This window comes from Littorina saxatilis, linkage group LG2, assembly GCF_037325665.1.
Source record: "Littorina saxatilis isolate snail1 linkage group LG2, US_GU_Lsax_2.0, whole genome shotgun sequence".
Lineage (NCBI taxonomy): Eukaryota > Metazoa > Mollusca > Gastropoda > Littorinimorpha > Littorinidae > Littorina > Littorina saxatilis.
The window spans coordinates 58,758,298-58,774,277 of NC_090246.1; the positions used below are offsets into that span (position 1 = coordinate 58,758,298).

A 15,980-nucleotide genomic window follows, 5' to 3' on the forward strand; every position below is an offset into this window, starting at 1 on the left:
TGGGTTTGGTATTGAATTCAACCTATCTCTCTATCCTTCATACCTTATGTTCCACACACACACACATGCACTCTTTTGTATTCTTGGTCAACCGCCTAAATATCAGTTTTAGTGAACCTCGATCTGATGTCACATGGCTCAAAAAAAGGAAATACAGTGTTCAGTTGATACATAATTATTTGTGTTGACCAGGTGCTGGATGATGGATCCCTGTTCTTCAGCAAGATGGGCGTGCACCACATGGGCAACTACTCCTGTGAGGACTCCACTGACCCCTCCATGCTGCAGGTCCACTCCCTCAAAGTCCAAAGTGAGTTCATTAACAGCTTTAACAAGAACAAAAACAAACATTGAAGGAGAGAGTGCATGGGAGTGAGTGTCTCCTGTTGACGATGACTTGGGAGCCTGGTAGCTCAGTTGGGTTAGAGCACTGCACTTGTGATCCTTGGGTCACGAGATCCAATCCAGGCTGGGACAGACACTCCTCAACTTTATGTAATGACACAGAGGCAGTATCCATGTCCCACCTTTTGTGTCACCGCCGTCGCACATAAAATACCTAGGTCATTCTGCGGTAAGTGCAGTTGACTGATCAGGCATGAAAATTCTCCGTATTTTCCGTATTTTTGAAAAAAATAAACCGTATTTTTTTTTATTTTCCGTATTTTTCCGGGGTTTTTTGTGGTTTTTTTCCTAGTCATAGTTATAGTAAAATAGTTTTGGGGCCATGTTTGAATCCAATTTTAAGGCTCAGATAGCCCCAGATTGCACCAAATTGCACCCTTGAAAAAAAAAATTTCCGGGGGGGCATGCCCCTGGACCCCCCTAGAAGTCTTGGCGCTTTGCGCCTGCGAAACTTGGCGCTATGCGCCTTCGAATTTTGTTTTCAGTATTTTTTTTTTCTTCAGTTTTCATGCCTGCTGATACCGTCACAGGCACACAACTTGGTAGTGCGTGCGACTCATTACTGCCAATTTCCTAGCAATGACACAAGATAACAATGAAAATGAATAAGGGGGGGGGGGGGGTCGCAAGCAGGCTTAGACTATGAGTGACATAACCGTCAAATGCTCAAGCAGAATAGGAAGAAAAAATGATTCTGCTCGGTGTGAGAACACATTGTAACAGTGTCTGTTTAACTGATGACAGTGCCTCCCATCGTGAAGGTGTCGCCACACTCCCAGATTGAGCCCTCCATGTCAGACGTGAAGGTGCGGTGTCATGCGGAGGGCGTGCCCAAACCCACCATCTCCTGGCAGATGAACAACGTCCCTCTCTCTGCAGAGCCTCACCACTACGCTCTGGAAGGTAGGCTGAAGGGGGTTGCTACTTGTAGGGTTCAGACTGTGCAGCAAGTAAACTTTCAAAGGTTTTTAGCCTGATGAGTATATTTATTTTGTTTAGATTATGCCTGAAGTTATATTTGCTGCTTACTTCATCAGTAGGCGTAAGTGCTCACTTTCACTCATTTGTTGAAACTTTCCCTTTTCTAAGTTATAATACATCATCGGCCCATGTTTCTGAAGTATCCTCTTCCTCACGGCAGTCAATCATCACTTATCCCCGTTAGCTGTGAATGGCACATATAGTGCATTGATATTTTCAAATTCGTTCTCAGAAACATAGTTGAGCCGTTCATACCCTCTCTAGAAGGAAAAGATAGGTAATGCAGTTTATGATCCGATGACTGATTGTTTTGCTCTTGCAATGTTAAACGAAAAGTCAAGACCAGGGAATGTGGGCTGGCTGATTTTAAGAACATTGGTGAAATTGCTCATCTTTTCCCATGCAGGCAACAACGAGCAGCTGATCGTGTACAAGGCCGACTACCAGAAGGACACGGGGGCATACAAGTGCGTGGCCAAGAACCAGGCCGGTACCTCTGAAGACGTCTCCTCCCTTTTCGTTATTGGGGACAAGGAGAGAACTGTGGGCAGTAAGTACATATACTTCTCTTGAGATTTGTGTGCTTACTTCCCCCCAAAGCGGCGTGCTGCCTAAATGGCGGGGTTAAAATGGTCATTACACGTTAAAAAAACATGAGTGAAGTGGGGAGTTTGAGCCCATGAACAAAGAAGAAGAAGAAGTGTTCTAACTTTCTGCTTTGGTCTCCACACTGTCAACCTCTTAGGGTCTGCTGCCTTGGGGAGAAGCACCATTGTAGTTTTATCAGGTGGAAAGCTTGTAGATTTTGATTGCCAGGTAATAATCGTTGTTTTAGGTTATTAAAGGGGCAACTGCATGTCAGAAATCAGAATAGGCATTGTAGTAAAGAAAAGAAGAAGTAAAATAAAGAATGGGTGAAAGTCACTAGAATAAAGAACAGGTAAAAATTTGTCACAAGAAAAGGACAACAAAACCTTGGTTGCGAGTATGACATTGTCAATAAAAAGAGGATCGTTGTCCAGGGGTTTCTTGATATTGTCCAAATCAGCTGACATCAAAAGAAAATGTTGTTGGTCTGGTCAACATCAGGAATTGCCATCCTCTTTTATTTTCATAAATGACTTCCACAGGTATTACAGTATGAATAACTCTTTTCATTTTTTTTTCACAGTGGGATTCACCAGCATCAACTCAGGCAAGTTTGCAGTGTTCCACAACCAGGGCTACACAGCCTACAACCCTGATGACTGCCTTAAGCACCGCAGCGTGCACGGAGATTTCGGCTACTTCAAGTTCATCCCCGACAACCTGGACGGCCCCCTGCGACTGTGCAAGGAGGGTGAGGACTGTAGCTGGGGCGAGGTGGTCAACGTCAAGAACAGCTTCCTCTATGTCAGTCAGCCGGCCATGAACCGTGTGGTGGTCATTGAGACCTCCAAGAACTGGATCCCTGTGCAGGTTAGACTGAGATTGAGGGTTTTATATGTGTTAATCTAAGCCCAAGAACTAAATCTGTGCAGTTTAGACCAAGACTGAGGGTTTCTTCACAAAGTTCCAAGGCACTAATAAGTTATGTGAATTATTTGATTGTGATAGCCAAAATGTGTGTTGGTATTTATAGATATGGCTCCCCTCTGGATATTGTATGCATTTTTGAGAGGGAATTGTTATATAGAAAAGTTGCTTAAAATACATTTAGATATAGTAATGTTAATGTTATAGTAAAAACATTACTTAAAAAAAAAAAAATCAACGAAGAAGGATGCTCCCCGCCAACAACAACAACAACAACAAAAAAACAAAAAAACAAAAAAAACAAAAAAAGGCAAAAAAGAAAGGGTTGAAGCAGCCTGCATGCAACTGAGATTTAAAAAAAAAAAGAAAAAAAAAGAGAAAGAAAAAAGAAAAAAAAAAGAAAAAAAAAAAAAAAAAAAAGACTGAGGGTTTCATGTTTGTTCATCTAAATCTGGATCTAGGGCACCTAGCCTTGTAATGTTTTTTTAAAAGCTGAAATTATAATTTTTGTTGCTTCCTTGGAAGTATTTCTTTGTGTATGCAGTTATAGACAGAGACATAACACTCTAGGGCCGTTGTTGCTGCCCTACCTGCCAACTGGCATAACGGGCAGTAAGTAAATAAGTAATGACACTCTTATTGAATATAATAGCTTTATAGCACCAGATTTTTTTGCCAAATAAGTTCATCTATTTTACTCCAAAGTTCATCTATTTTACTGCGACTAATCCACCTCTGCATGGCGATGTTCTGTTGCAGAATTATGTTTAGTGGTATAAAATTTCTGGAGACAGAATCAAACCTGAACACATGCTAGTCCTGTAGTTTACCAGTAGATAAATAATCTGTGTAATAATGACACACCTTTCTTGCTGCTGAATGATCGTGTTCAGGAAATGAGCACATTCAGACAAGACAAAACATGCTGCATTATCCATGGACAGGGCTCCTCAAACTGTGCATGTATCATAAACGCGCTAAAAGTCATAGAAATTCTTCAAGGGGGTCCAACAACCCCCCAAACCTGAAAAAGTGTGTCTCAGGATGCACTTAATTTGTTTGACCATGCGTACCATTGGTACTGATTTTAAGACTGTAATCTAGTTTCCATACAGAATGAACAAGAAGGTACACGTGGCTGAAATGTTCTGCAATATCTGTACCGACGTGAATGTACAGAGAAAATCTAACAACAACTTCGTGAAGGTCTCACAGGACTTCCCAAAGTCCTCCTGGTCTTGGGACCCTCTAAAAATTATAAATGGAGGACCTGGGACCCTCTAGGTAGGTAAAGTGTCATTAGGAAGCCCTGCAGAGATATATATGTATTATCATGAGTGAGTGTGTTCCAGGTGATCTCGACAGACAAGCAGCCCATGCAGCTGTTCTACGTGGCTCACCTGGACCAGGTGTGGGTGGTGTGTTGGAATGGGGAGGAGGACGAGAGCACTAAGACCATCGTGGTCGTGCGTGACGCCAGCAAGTACGTCCAACACCGCGCTGTGCACACACAGCCTGTAGGCAACCACTTTGACCAGGTCAGTTGAAAGTTGGTAATTACTATAGTGGTACATGTACCTGCCCTGTGAAGCCCCTCTGATGTGGTGAGCCTGAATCAAATGTCTGTTGTACTACAGATAGTTGTAGTCTTTCTCCGTATCCTACTCCACCAAGTGCAGAAACTGTTCAGTATTGCAGCAACTATTTCAGATACCCCATATTTGTTTTTCAGATCCAGGCTCTGTTCATCGCTCCAAACAATGACCTGCGTCACTCCTTTGACTATGGCTACGTCACACACAACGGTCAACAGGGTCTGACCAAGCTTGACCTGGACAACATGCGCTATGTCAAGGCCGTTGACCTCTCCGCCTACGACTGTGTGCCTCACTCCCTGGCCTTTGTTCCTATTGGTGAGTGGTAACTCCGAAATTTGAATGTCCAGTTCTTTGAGTGCTCTCTATCTGTCAGTATCTGTCTCTTTGATTCTTTCTGTATGTCTCTCGGGCAATGTGAGTTGCTTTCATGAGAGTAAAAAGCTTGGTACTTGTATAATTTTTAGAATGGAGCTCTGAAAGATCTCTAAGCAGAACAGAGGGGTACTGCTTATTTTTCCTTTAAGATAATGGTAATTTATGATGAAGTCATTAAACAAGAAAAAATTATTTTTTCTGTGGAACAGTTAGAGCGTATCAAGGAAAGTGATGTTTTATGTGTTTCCAATTTGTACTACACATTGATCAATTTATACTACGCATTGATCAATTTATACTACGCATTGATCAATTTGTACTACGCATTGATCAATTTATACTACGCATTGATCAATTTATACTACACATTGATCAATTTATACTACGCATTGATCAATTTGTACTATGCATTGATCAATTTATACTATGCATTGATCAATTTGTACTACGCATTGATCAATTTATACTACGCATTGATCAATTTATACTACGCATTGATCAATTTATAGCAGCTTATTTACTACTTGAGCCTTTACTACATTTTGTCACCATGTTTCTAAATCTGAGACTTGAGTCCTTTCTATCTAACCACAGGTGGTCACGTTGTGGTGGAGTGTGTTTCGCCCATCAACCATCAGACTCTGCAGCTTGTCATGGATTACATCACTGACGCGGTCGTATCAACTGCCGTGCTGTCTGGCAAGCCATATGTGTCGCCTGACTCGCGTCATGTCATCACTGTCGACGATCTCACTGGCAAGGTGTCTGTGGCTGGTGTCAACAATGAGGGTGAGATTTTGTATATTTCATCTTGCCTTGTAGATTTGTGGAGACATTTTGTTGTTTCTTCTGGTTTGCCGGGGAGTTGACAATGGGATGTGTGTGGAAGGCAGAGCAAAGGAGTTTTAACCTCATGAGGAAATGGGCAAAATTAGTACAGTGGAACCCCTCTTTAAATTACATATTCTTACTCCGAATCACATATAGCATTGACACAGTCTGGGATGCTAAGGTCTGAAAAGGCAACCCGTCTTAAACAATTTTAAAGGGAAGCAACCCCACCACAAAAAGTGTAAATGGAGCCATGGTAATGACTACAGACCCGGGAAGTTACCTCCCCTTGGTGTGTACTACGTCACGACCGCTCCTCAACACGTGGTCAAGATCATACGACTTTTTCAGCTCTGAGGAGAAGGTTGTTGATTTTTTGGCTCTCTCGTGGCTGTGCTGTTTGGTGTTTGTTTGACACCCACTGGCCACTTACCCGTCTTACTTGCCTTCTGCTTCGTTAGTTGCTGAGCTCTTTCCTTTTTGGTCATTATTTTGACAGGAATGTTGTTGTAGTTGCTGACTTTTTGGACTTGTAAAATTTTCAGTAACTTATTGTTTGGCCGCCATTTTTGGTTGCTCAGCATGGCTGACAGCGATAAAATGTGGCAAGGCCGATGTAATGGTGAGGTAAACCTAATTTTACCTTCTTACATGCCTTCTGCTTTGTTAGTTGGTAAGCTCTTTCCTTTTTGGTCATTAGTTTGACAGGAATTTCGTTGCAGTTGCTGAATTTGTGTCCGTTTTGGACTTGTACATTTTTCCAGTAACTTATTGTTTGGCCGCCATTTTGTTGATCAGCATAGCTGACAGTGATAAAACATGGCAAGGCTTATGTCATGGATCTACCAGATCATTGTTACTTGTTGTTTCGGACTAAGCATGTAATACTGTTATGTCCGTTACTAATTCTGCCCCAAACGAACATGTGGTTGGGGGGCAGTTAAGCATGTTCTTGACTTCTTTTTCTTCTTGCTTTCCCTCTTTTAGGCATCGGAGCATGGCGCTCCGGTGTCTTTACTGCTTAGCTCTTTATTTCCAGAGTTCCGCAGCTTGGGAGAGAAGAAATGCAGCGTTCCACGCCGCTTGTCGGTGTTCCCCCCATCAGGGGTGACGCTCGCTCTTTGGCGTCTTTGATGGTTCCGCCGGCGACGATTTCCGGGGAGGTTCTCCTTGCTTCTTCGTCTTCTGCCTCAGGGCGGATCTACTTGCCTCATCGTCTTCTACCGCTGTGGTGGGCGCTTCCGGTAAGTCGAACTGGTCCACCGGCCCTCGTGAGGCTGCCGGACATTCCCTGTTGGGAAACAGTTGTTTGGCGCGGGATCACAACCCGCAAATTTCTGTTCCGTCTCACCCTTGCCTCGTCGCAGGCATCTGTGTTTCGGAGCAAGGGCAGCAGCCGTTTTGGCGCTGCACTTCCGGTTTTACCAGAAGCATATTGTCCTCTGCCACAAGTACACGTAGTGGTCTTGGCCGGAGTTGATCGAGGACTGGCCTACGGGCGTTCGGGCTTCCGGCCCCAGTCCACTTCTGTTCTGTCTCACCCTTGTCCCGTCGCGGGCATTTGTGTTTCAGAGCAAGGGCGGCAGCCGTTTTCGGCGCTACGCTTCCGGTTTTACCGGAAGCATAGGTCCTCCATTTCAAGTACACGTTGCGGTCTTGACTGGAGTTGACTGAGGACTGGCCTACAGGCGTTCAGGCTTCCGGCCCCAATCCACGCAACCTTCGCTTCCGCATTGTGCGGCTTCGTCCGTTGCATTTCCGGCTCTGCCTTGATACACTATTCCTCTTCCTGACACTTCCTCTCGGATGTCAGGGAGTGAGGAACAGCGGCTGGCCTACGGGCATTTAGGCTTTCAGCCTCGGCCGGGGCAGTCTTCACGCCACCTGTTGGGTGTTGCGGCTACTGCCTATTCAGTTCTGGTGGCTCCGGATGTTTCCTCCGTTCACTCTTACCCTCATACAGTAGGGGATGAGTCAGGACGGTTTCCGGGTGGATGGGTTTCCGGTTTCCGGTCATCCCGTTCATCAGTCTACCACCAGCAACTGTGACTTCGGTCCGTGTTCGTAGCTTGACTATTCTGATACTCAGTCTTTAGCCAGCGATCAGACACGTTCTGGATTTCCGTCGAAGCTCTTGGCTGCTCTCGAAGCTGCGACGCAGGTTATTTCCAGATATTTCCCGGAGGGTGCATCGGCTTTGGCGGCTTCCTCTTTGGTTGCTCCGTCGTCGATGTCAGACTAGCAGCAAGCCTCTCCCCCCAAGCAAGTGCCCCCGATCTCACCCCCCCCTCCGCCCTCCACTTTGGTGATGGCGGGGGGGTCTCCTCCCTGCACTTTCTGATAGGATGGTCTCTGTACACAGCCAATGGATTGTGGGAGTGGTGAGGTCGGGCGACTTCAATCGATCTAATGAGTGCATATTTTCACATTCTTATGCATCAGTCCGATATTTACACAGCGATCTAGGTTCATCAGCTCGAGCACCCGCTGAGGTCTCTTCTGGTCGGATCTAAGGCTGGCCTTCGGGTATACTGGCTTCCGTCCTCAGTCAGCGTAACAGTCGTTTCAGCCACGGGCTGCTGCTTCTGTCGCACTTCCGGTTTAACCGGAGAGGTTGTTTCTCTCACAGACGTTTCATAGGTACGTCAGGGTTTTTGGAACAACAGCTGACCTTAGGGCATCCAGGTTTTTTAGCCTCGGCTGGTGCAACAGCCATTCCACCTGTCGGCGGTGGTGGTTGTTGCTTTCTCTGTTCTTGTGGCTTCGGACTTCGACAATTCTTTCCTTTATTCTCATCTTATGCAGGAGATGAGATAGGACGATTTCCGTTTGGGTGGGGTTTCTGTCTTCAGGTTACCCCGTTTTCTCACTTTTTGCTACAAGCTTCTGGACTATGATCCTTGTTTGTCTTTCGCCGAGTCTGACTCTGTCTTTCTCTAGCGATCAGACACGTTCTGGTGTTTCGTCCGAACTTAAGGTGCGCTTGAGTTGGGCTCGGAAGTAACATTCAGATTTTCCTGAGGGGGCATTATTTTTGGCAATGGATGTTTGAGGAGTCATTCTTTGTGGCTTACCACCTCTCTCAGGTTTTGGCTACTCCTCTCCTTCTGGCAGAGGGTTCGCTAATGTTCCGGTTTCTTTGCTGTGGGCTTATAGCCCATCATCTTATTTGGCAGCCGAAACTTCTGTTTCTTACGTTTACCTGCGTACTGTGGGTACTTCGGTACAATGGCTGTCCTTCGGGCATCACGGCTCTCAGCCTTAGCCTGTGCAATAGTCTCCTGCCTGTCGCGGTGCGGCATTTTCGGTTCCTGTGACTTCGGATTTCGTCTCTTCCTCTCTTCACCCTCATCCTGGCATGAGGTGAGTCAGGACGACTTCCGTTGGGTCGGGTTTCCTTTACAGTCAGGCAACTATGACTACGGCGTTGCCCGTTGATCTCTGCGTCTGACTCTCAGTCTTTCAGAGGTAGACAGACACGTTCTGGTTTTTCGGCCAAACTCAGGAAGGCTCTTGATTTGGCCGTGAAGTTAACTTCCGGTTTTTCCCTGAGAACACTTGTCTCGGGAGTCTTATGGCTGGTCGGCTTCACGGTTTTCCGTTTATGCTTACCAGTCTTGTTTTCTGTTTTGGGTTTTTGATTCACATTCAATTACCTACAAGCAGACTGATCTGCGAACACTCTGGCTTTTAGCCATTTTGTTTATGGTCACCAGTCACACCAGGCTTCGGCCACTGTGATTTCCGCACTTCCGGTGGCTTATGCACAATCGTAAGTCGCTGCTTCCTCCTACTACCTCTCTCTCTGCGTTCGCATGGACTGGTAGAGGATAACTGGCGACCATCTCTTTTTTGAGATTTTCTCATCGAGTTGGACTCTGGTACCTTGTACTCAGGTGTCTCTCTCTCTCTCATTGGTGGAGATCGGTCACTCTTTTCTTGAGCTGACTTCTATCTCTCAGGCCTTTCGGGCTTCACTCCATCCCAAGGTTTGCATACTTTGGCATAGACCGGCACGGTTGGCCTAGTGGTAAGGCGTCCGCCCCGTGATCGGGAGGTCGTGGGTTCGAACCCCGGCCGGGTCATACCTAAGACTTTAAAATTGGCAATCTAGTGGCTGCTCCGCCTGGCGTCTGGCATTATGGGGTTAGTGCTAGGACTGGTTGGTCCGGTGTCAGAATAATGTGACTGGGTGAGACATGAAGCCTGTGCTGCGACTTCTGTCTTGTGTGTGGCGCACGTTAAATGTCAAAGCAGCACCGCCCTGATATGGCCCTTCGTGGTCGGCTGGGCGTTAAGCAAACAAACAAACAAACAAACCAACAAATACTTTGGCATGATTGTCTTACGGTCACCTCGAGGGTTCGTCCTTCTCAGCACTGAGTGGACAACCTTACGCACGGATCGTTCCAGGGCATTGGCATTTCCTTCCATTAGAAAGGGAGGGAGGGGGGGGGCAGCTTGTCTTTCCCTTGACTTGTCTCGGGGTTATTAATCCAAGGCTCGAGTCTCTTCCCGGGCCGTTTTACGGTCCAGGAGATTGGAAGAAGTGCTGGGCACAGCTTACTGGCTCTCTGAAGTTGTCTTTCGCAACTTTTGCCTGAGAGACATCGCGGCTGTCAATCAGGACGGTTCTCGGGTCCCTTCCTGCCTTGTTGGCAGCGGGCCAGTTCCTGGCAAGGGTTTTAGAGTGAGTTAGATTTTTCTTTCCCACCGGGCCCTTCCTGACTTGTTGGCAGCGGGCCAGTTTCTGGCAAGGATTTTTAGAGTGAGTTAGATTTTTTCTTTCCCACCGCCTTGTTGACGCTATCTGCGATATGTGATTCGGAGTAAAAATATGTAATTTAATCGAAAATTTTATTAGTAAATTTTAATTTGATTAATATACTTACCCGAATCACATAGGTTATGCCCTCCCACCAACCCCGCTTATAGTTTTTTAGTTTCTTTAAAGCCGTATGATCTTGACCACGTGTTGAGGAGGGGTAGTGACGTAGTACACACCAAGGGGAGGTAACTCCCCGGGTCTGTTTTTGTCGTTAAAAAAATCTGAATCAGAAGGACTACTGTAACTGTTCCTGTAGACTAATTAAGGCATCAGTTGGTTTAAACAAAACTTTATTCAGTTTTTATCGTGACATATACAATATCTGGCATTTGGGATTCAAACTCAAGCATAGTGATTTGCTTTGAGCAATCCCAGTGAAAACATAACAGAAGAAAGCACGATCGATGGCGGACTAAATCGAAATACTCATTCAAGGCATCATTTCGTCACAATTGCGAAAGTGCACAGTCATCTTATGTTTTGACAGGTACTTTGGAGGCAGCCTATGAGGTGACAGTATCAGCAAGCATCAGTGACGTGGCTTTCTACCCCACCAGTGGACATGGCTACCTGCTTGTCCTCACCTCCGCCGATGACGATGACATCATCACCATCAACCTCTCCACTGGCAAGGTGGACAAGATGAAAGGTGAGCTCGTTGTTTTTGGAGTAGATACATGTCCTGAGCAGTAGGTGGCTGAGAAAAAAAATGTAAAAAAGAGAGATTCAGTAAATGTGACCAGTAAAGCTGGTTCCAGGTAAAATATAAAATATATAGCATTTGTAAGGCTTTTGATCCTTTGCTTTAAAAAGGAGAACAGTCATTATATTCATGTGAAAGTTTATCTATTGATGCAAGTAGAATCAGCCAGGTGGATACAATCTTTTAAAAGCTAAGAACTGGTTAAGCCTGGTCTTAGTTTTGAACTCATTATCAGGCAAATGTCAGATGTAGTTCAGAGCTAGTTAGGACTCAGGGGAAGGGAGACAACTCGTCAGTGCTTGAAAGTATGTCACAGGCCTACAAAGACATGCTTTATTCTTTTCCTTGTTTTGCCCAGGTACAAATCGTGCTGCAACGTCCTCTGACTGGCATCCATCACCGGTGAAACGGGAAATCACCAGCGGTGATGTGTTCACAGATTTCCTGCTGGCGCCTTCAAAATCGTCCATCAGCATCATTGACGTCAAATTCCACCAAGTGAAATGCGAGTTTACGGCTGCCCCTCGCAGCAATGCAGCCATCTTTGTGGGACATCAGTGAAGCAGCAAATGACGTTATTCACCAATGATTAATATCTGAAAGTATGGTGACAGTGGTATGTCCTTTACCATCTTGGAGATCTGTTCAGCAGTTTTTTGGACCAGCTGACTGCACTCTGTTTGAAGGGACTCAAGCTATTCTCTTTTTTCTTTTTTTAAATGGAGAATTGTATCTTATGATGAGATATTACTGGCTGCTTCTCGAAATTGTTGTAAACACCTTTGGTAAGTCATGGAAGCTTTAGTCATGTTTGAATGGAAGAAATAGCAGACTGACTTATAACACATTTCAAAAGACTTAATAGTGTGAACATCTGGATTGAGTTTTTGAGAGAGAAAAAAAAAGTAAAACGTATTGAAACTCATCATGTGTTTGATCAAACATTTTCTGGTATTGCTTTCAGTGAGACGTTTCGTTTGGTTATAATGTTTGATAGGAGTGATAAAGACCTCAAGTCTGGCAACTGTAGCCACAGAACAGATAATTAAACTTACATTTACAAACTTTTGATATTGTTTATATTAAGTGCAAATAATAGTCATACAATGTCAAGTATGTAGTCTAAAGAACTACAAGATCTGTTATACTTATGTGCTCATTTGTGTTTTGCCCTTACTTTTCATATCAGCAGAAGTTTGCCAGACTTTGAAAAATTAGCTAGTAATGTTCAGTTGAAATGTTTTGAGTACATCCAAAAGGTGTTGTTGAATTTTCAACAGCTTAATTTTGTGACATGTACAACTAAGGCTCACAATATTAAAAATCAATACGCTACACAAGTTTCTGTGTGTTTGCCCTGTACACTTCATCACTTTTAACAAAAATTACAAATTCAATAAAATCATAAAATGCTATTTTTTTCTTGCTTTTGATGCTTGAATAATGTTTTTTATTTTTCACTTGTAGAAGAAATGTTGAACTTTAGAACATTTGAAGTTTTGGGTGTATTGCAAGCATGGTACAATCAGAAAGTAAATTTTTTTTAACCGGTTTCATTATTAAAGACTATTTTTTTCTGAACTAGTTATAGATTTCGATACTCATTGTGCATACAAGTTGTAGCAGTATGTAGTGCTTACGTGAATGCAGTGCATTTTCTTAGCTCTTTCCTAGTCATAATATCCACCGATACTTCTCATGTGTGGTTTTGCTGTACATGAATGTGTTAATGCTTTGTACAAAAGAACATTCTCTTTGACTATGTGCAACTATACTGCTTATGTGTTTGTTAGTGATGGTTTTCTTTTTCAGATCACAGTCAGTAGCTGTTGTATTGGTTATACAATGTGAAACCAAGTCTGTTGATTTTTTTCTGATTCTGTCAATCCTACACCTAAATACCCATTGTCAACACAGAGTATGTATTTACATGTAACATGAAACTGTGTCATCTTTATCACCAAACACTAAAACCATTCATGGTACCATCACATTTTCATCCTTGATCATCTGTCATGCTCTTTTTTTAAATCTTTTTGATAAAAGAAAAAATTTGAAAAGAATTGTAAAATTTCATCATTCATCATCACAGTGGTGCTTCAGTACAGTCAGTTTGGTATTCAGTGAGTGTTTCTGTTTATACCAGAAGAGGTAAAGATGAGTATAGGGACCACACTTTTTCCTTTTCAGACTGACTTTGTCATGATATTCACCCCCCAGGGTTGTTTTTCTGTGTTTTACCTAACTCCAGGGTATATGTCCAATCAGGGAGTTGGATTCAACTGGGTAAGAATTAAGATGGACAATCTGGGGTACTGTGAGTTTTGTTTGGATATTTTCATTAACTTTGAAACATTCATTGCCATGCTGCATATTTTGTACGTCCGTGTGTGTGTTTTGAAAACGCTACTGCAAAATTTCTTGTAACAAGTATTGGCGGTATCGGTGAAGAAACAGATGAAATGTGATTTTTGTTCTGTTTGAGTTATCTACAGGAAGACAGTCTTGTTTCTGTACAGGTAGTTTTGCAGTTCCTTAGAGTATAGGTAGCCCACAGGGCAGTCAGGTGTTTTGCATTTCTGTTACAATTACTGTGACCCTAAAAAAATATACTGGGTATACGAGTGTGATAAATATAGCACAAGCAGATATTTTGTTCTGTATAGTTATGATGATTTTGCTTTTCAAAATCTTAGACATGTTTCCAGCAAAATTGACAAATTGTGTGGTAGTTTCATGATAATTAACACTCTGTGTACATGCTTTTAGTCACAGGTAGTTTTTGTTGCTTACGCATGTATATTTTGGTAAGAGGAGTTTGTACCACTAATTTGGTAATAGAATGAAGATCATCGATTGTAATTTGGGGAGAAAGGTTGAGGTTGGTAAACACAAAAGAATCCGGCGTCCATATTTGTGGTTTCGGATGTTCTGGAAATCGTTTATTGCAACTTGTTTCAGTGTTCCAAGTTCTGGTTATTGTGTTCTGTTGAGCTCGGCTGTGATTTGGTCTGGGTGGAGATTTGTATTTCACCACCATTTTTTTGTTGTCATCGTCATTGATTAAATGTATGATTCTGACTGTACTTGGCAATTACTGTTGTGATTCATCTTTCCATTTGACATGTGCCTTTTGGTAGCACTTTTTTCCATGTTCATTGTCAGCTAAATATACAAGGGCAACCCCCGGGGTTTTTTCTTCGTTAATTTTGTCTTTAAGAATGAGGTTTGTGGAACGGGTTGCATGTGTAAGCTTGCATTTGAAGGAAATAAAAACCATATCAAATTTTATGACAACAATTAACCCATACTGGAAAACCTGTTACATTTTGAGTTAGACAGATGGGGAGAGGGGTTTATACGATGAAAGTTATGTTTCATTGATGGTACATGTTTTTTCTCCAGATTTTGTAAGAAGACAACAAAAATAAATGCAATTGTTTTTTCTTTTTTTAATCTGACACTGTGAACATGCATAACTTATTGTAATCCGTTTAAAAAGCACCATTCTTGCAGTGGACATAGTTTTGAAGCAGAAAGGAGGAGCAGTATGTAGGTTTGCAATGATAGAGCAGGTTTCTAAATGTAGCCTTTGCATCAAAATATGAGATTCTCCCCCGTTCCATTTGTTGTGAAACAGATTTTATATTTTGAGCCATTGTAATTTCAGTTATATTATTGTGTTAACTTGTATGGGTTCACGATCACCAGAGTTGTGAACAGATTCCTACCTTGCTTTAAGTGTTGTGAAATGTATATGTATTACATTGCCATAAGTTTATAGTGTGCTTATTTTACAGTGATATGTTTTAACACTTGTTTATTGATCTTTAAGGGTCAAAGGTTTTAGGTCTGTGTGTTCCTTTAAATTGATTTATTTCAGACACAGCTAGCCTGCTTTTTTGGACTGTGTGTTATTATTGTAACTGACCAACCTTTACAAAATTGCATAGTATGCACTTTCTTCTTTTCTGTATACATACCAGTGAGTGTACTGCATATTCATGAGCTTCATAATGTAAATTTGTGAGCTTGGTGAGCAAAGACTTTTACTCTTGACTTATTTTAACATGTAAGAAAATGCTGGAGGCAAAAAATCCATTTTGAAAATGTCTAACATTCCTTGAACTTATAACTGTCATCAAATATTATATTCCTTTATTTGGTGTATGAATATGTACACAGATTATGAGAAAAAGAGTAGAAAACCAGTTTTGTAAAACTGTTTATTGTTGATTCTGTAGTAGCTTCACAATTTACAAATTGCATATTGCTGGAATAAAATACATGAGGAAAAGCATGTAGAATCAAAGCTAATGCATTTGTGATTGTAATTCTACTTAACTTTTTTTGATTAACAAGAAACACTGAAAATGTGCTGGAGTTGAAATGAAATGAAATCAAAAACATTACAAAATCTTAAAGTCTGCAATTTTGCATCTTTATTTAATGCAAACAGCAAATGCTTTGAAAAGAACAGCAAAATGGCAAAGAATCAAAAATAAAACACACAAATTTTTTCTGACCAAAACAAAAGGAAACATGTTTACTTTGCTGTTCATTTCTCATTTTATCATTCCCTTTGTTGGGTGGTTGCCATATGCAATTCAGACTGATGTTGTTTCTGCCCTAAGTTGTTTTCATGTAACAGCTTCAATTCACGTTGTCTTTGGCTGTTCACCCCTTGTGTGTGCAAAATACATCTGTTCAGTGTAAAATAAAAAAACAGTTTTGTTTTAGAAAA

At 42.4% G+C, this 15,980-nt stretch overlaps 1 protein-coding gene across 2 annotated transcripts in view; it reads left to right on the forward strand.

Moving 5' to 3' along the window:
- Nucleotides 1–15,980, forward strand: part of LOC138959386 (follistatin-related protein 5-like) — a 105,618-nt gene extending 89,638 nt beyond the window's left edge. For both annotated transcript variants that reach the window (XM_070330835.1, XM_070330836.1), the window contains exons 10-18: nt 193–310; nt 1,150–1,308; nt 1,793–1,936; nt 2,558–2,844; nt 4,254–4,439; nt 4,634–4,814; nt 5,469–5,663; nt 11,021–11,182; nt 11,595–15,980. In XM_070330835.1, coding sequence (XP_070186936.1) covers nt 193–310; nt 1,150–1,308; nt 1,793–1,936; nt 2,558–2,844; nt 4,254–4,439; nt 4,634–4,814; nt 5,469–5,663; nt 11,021–11,182; nt 11,595–11,797 — 1,635 coding nt within the window. In that variant the 3' untranslated portion in view covers nt 11,798–15,980. The remainder of the gene's footprint in view (nt 1–192; nt 311–1,149; nt 1,309–1,792; nt 1,937–2,557; nt 2,845–4,253; nt 4,440–4,633; nt 4,815–5,468; nt 5,664–11,020; nt 11,183–11,594) is intronic.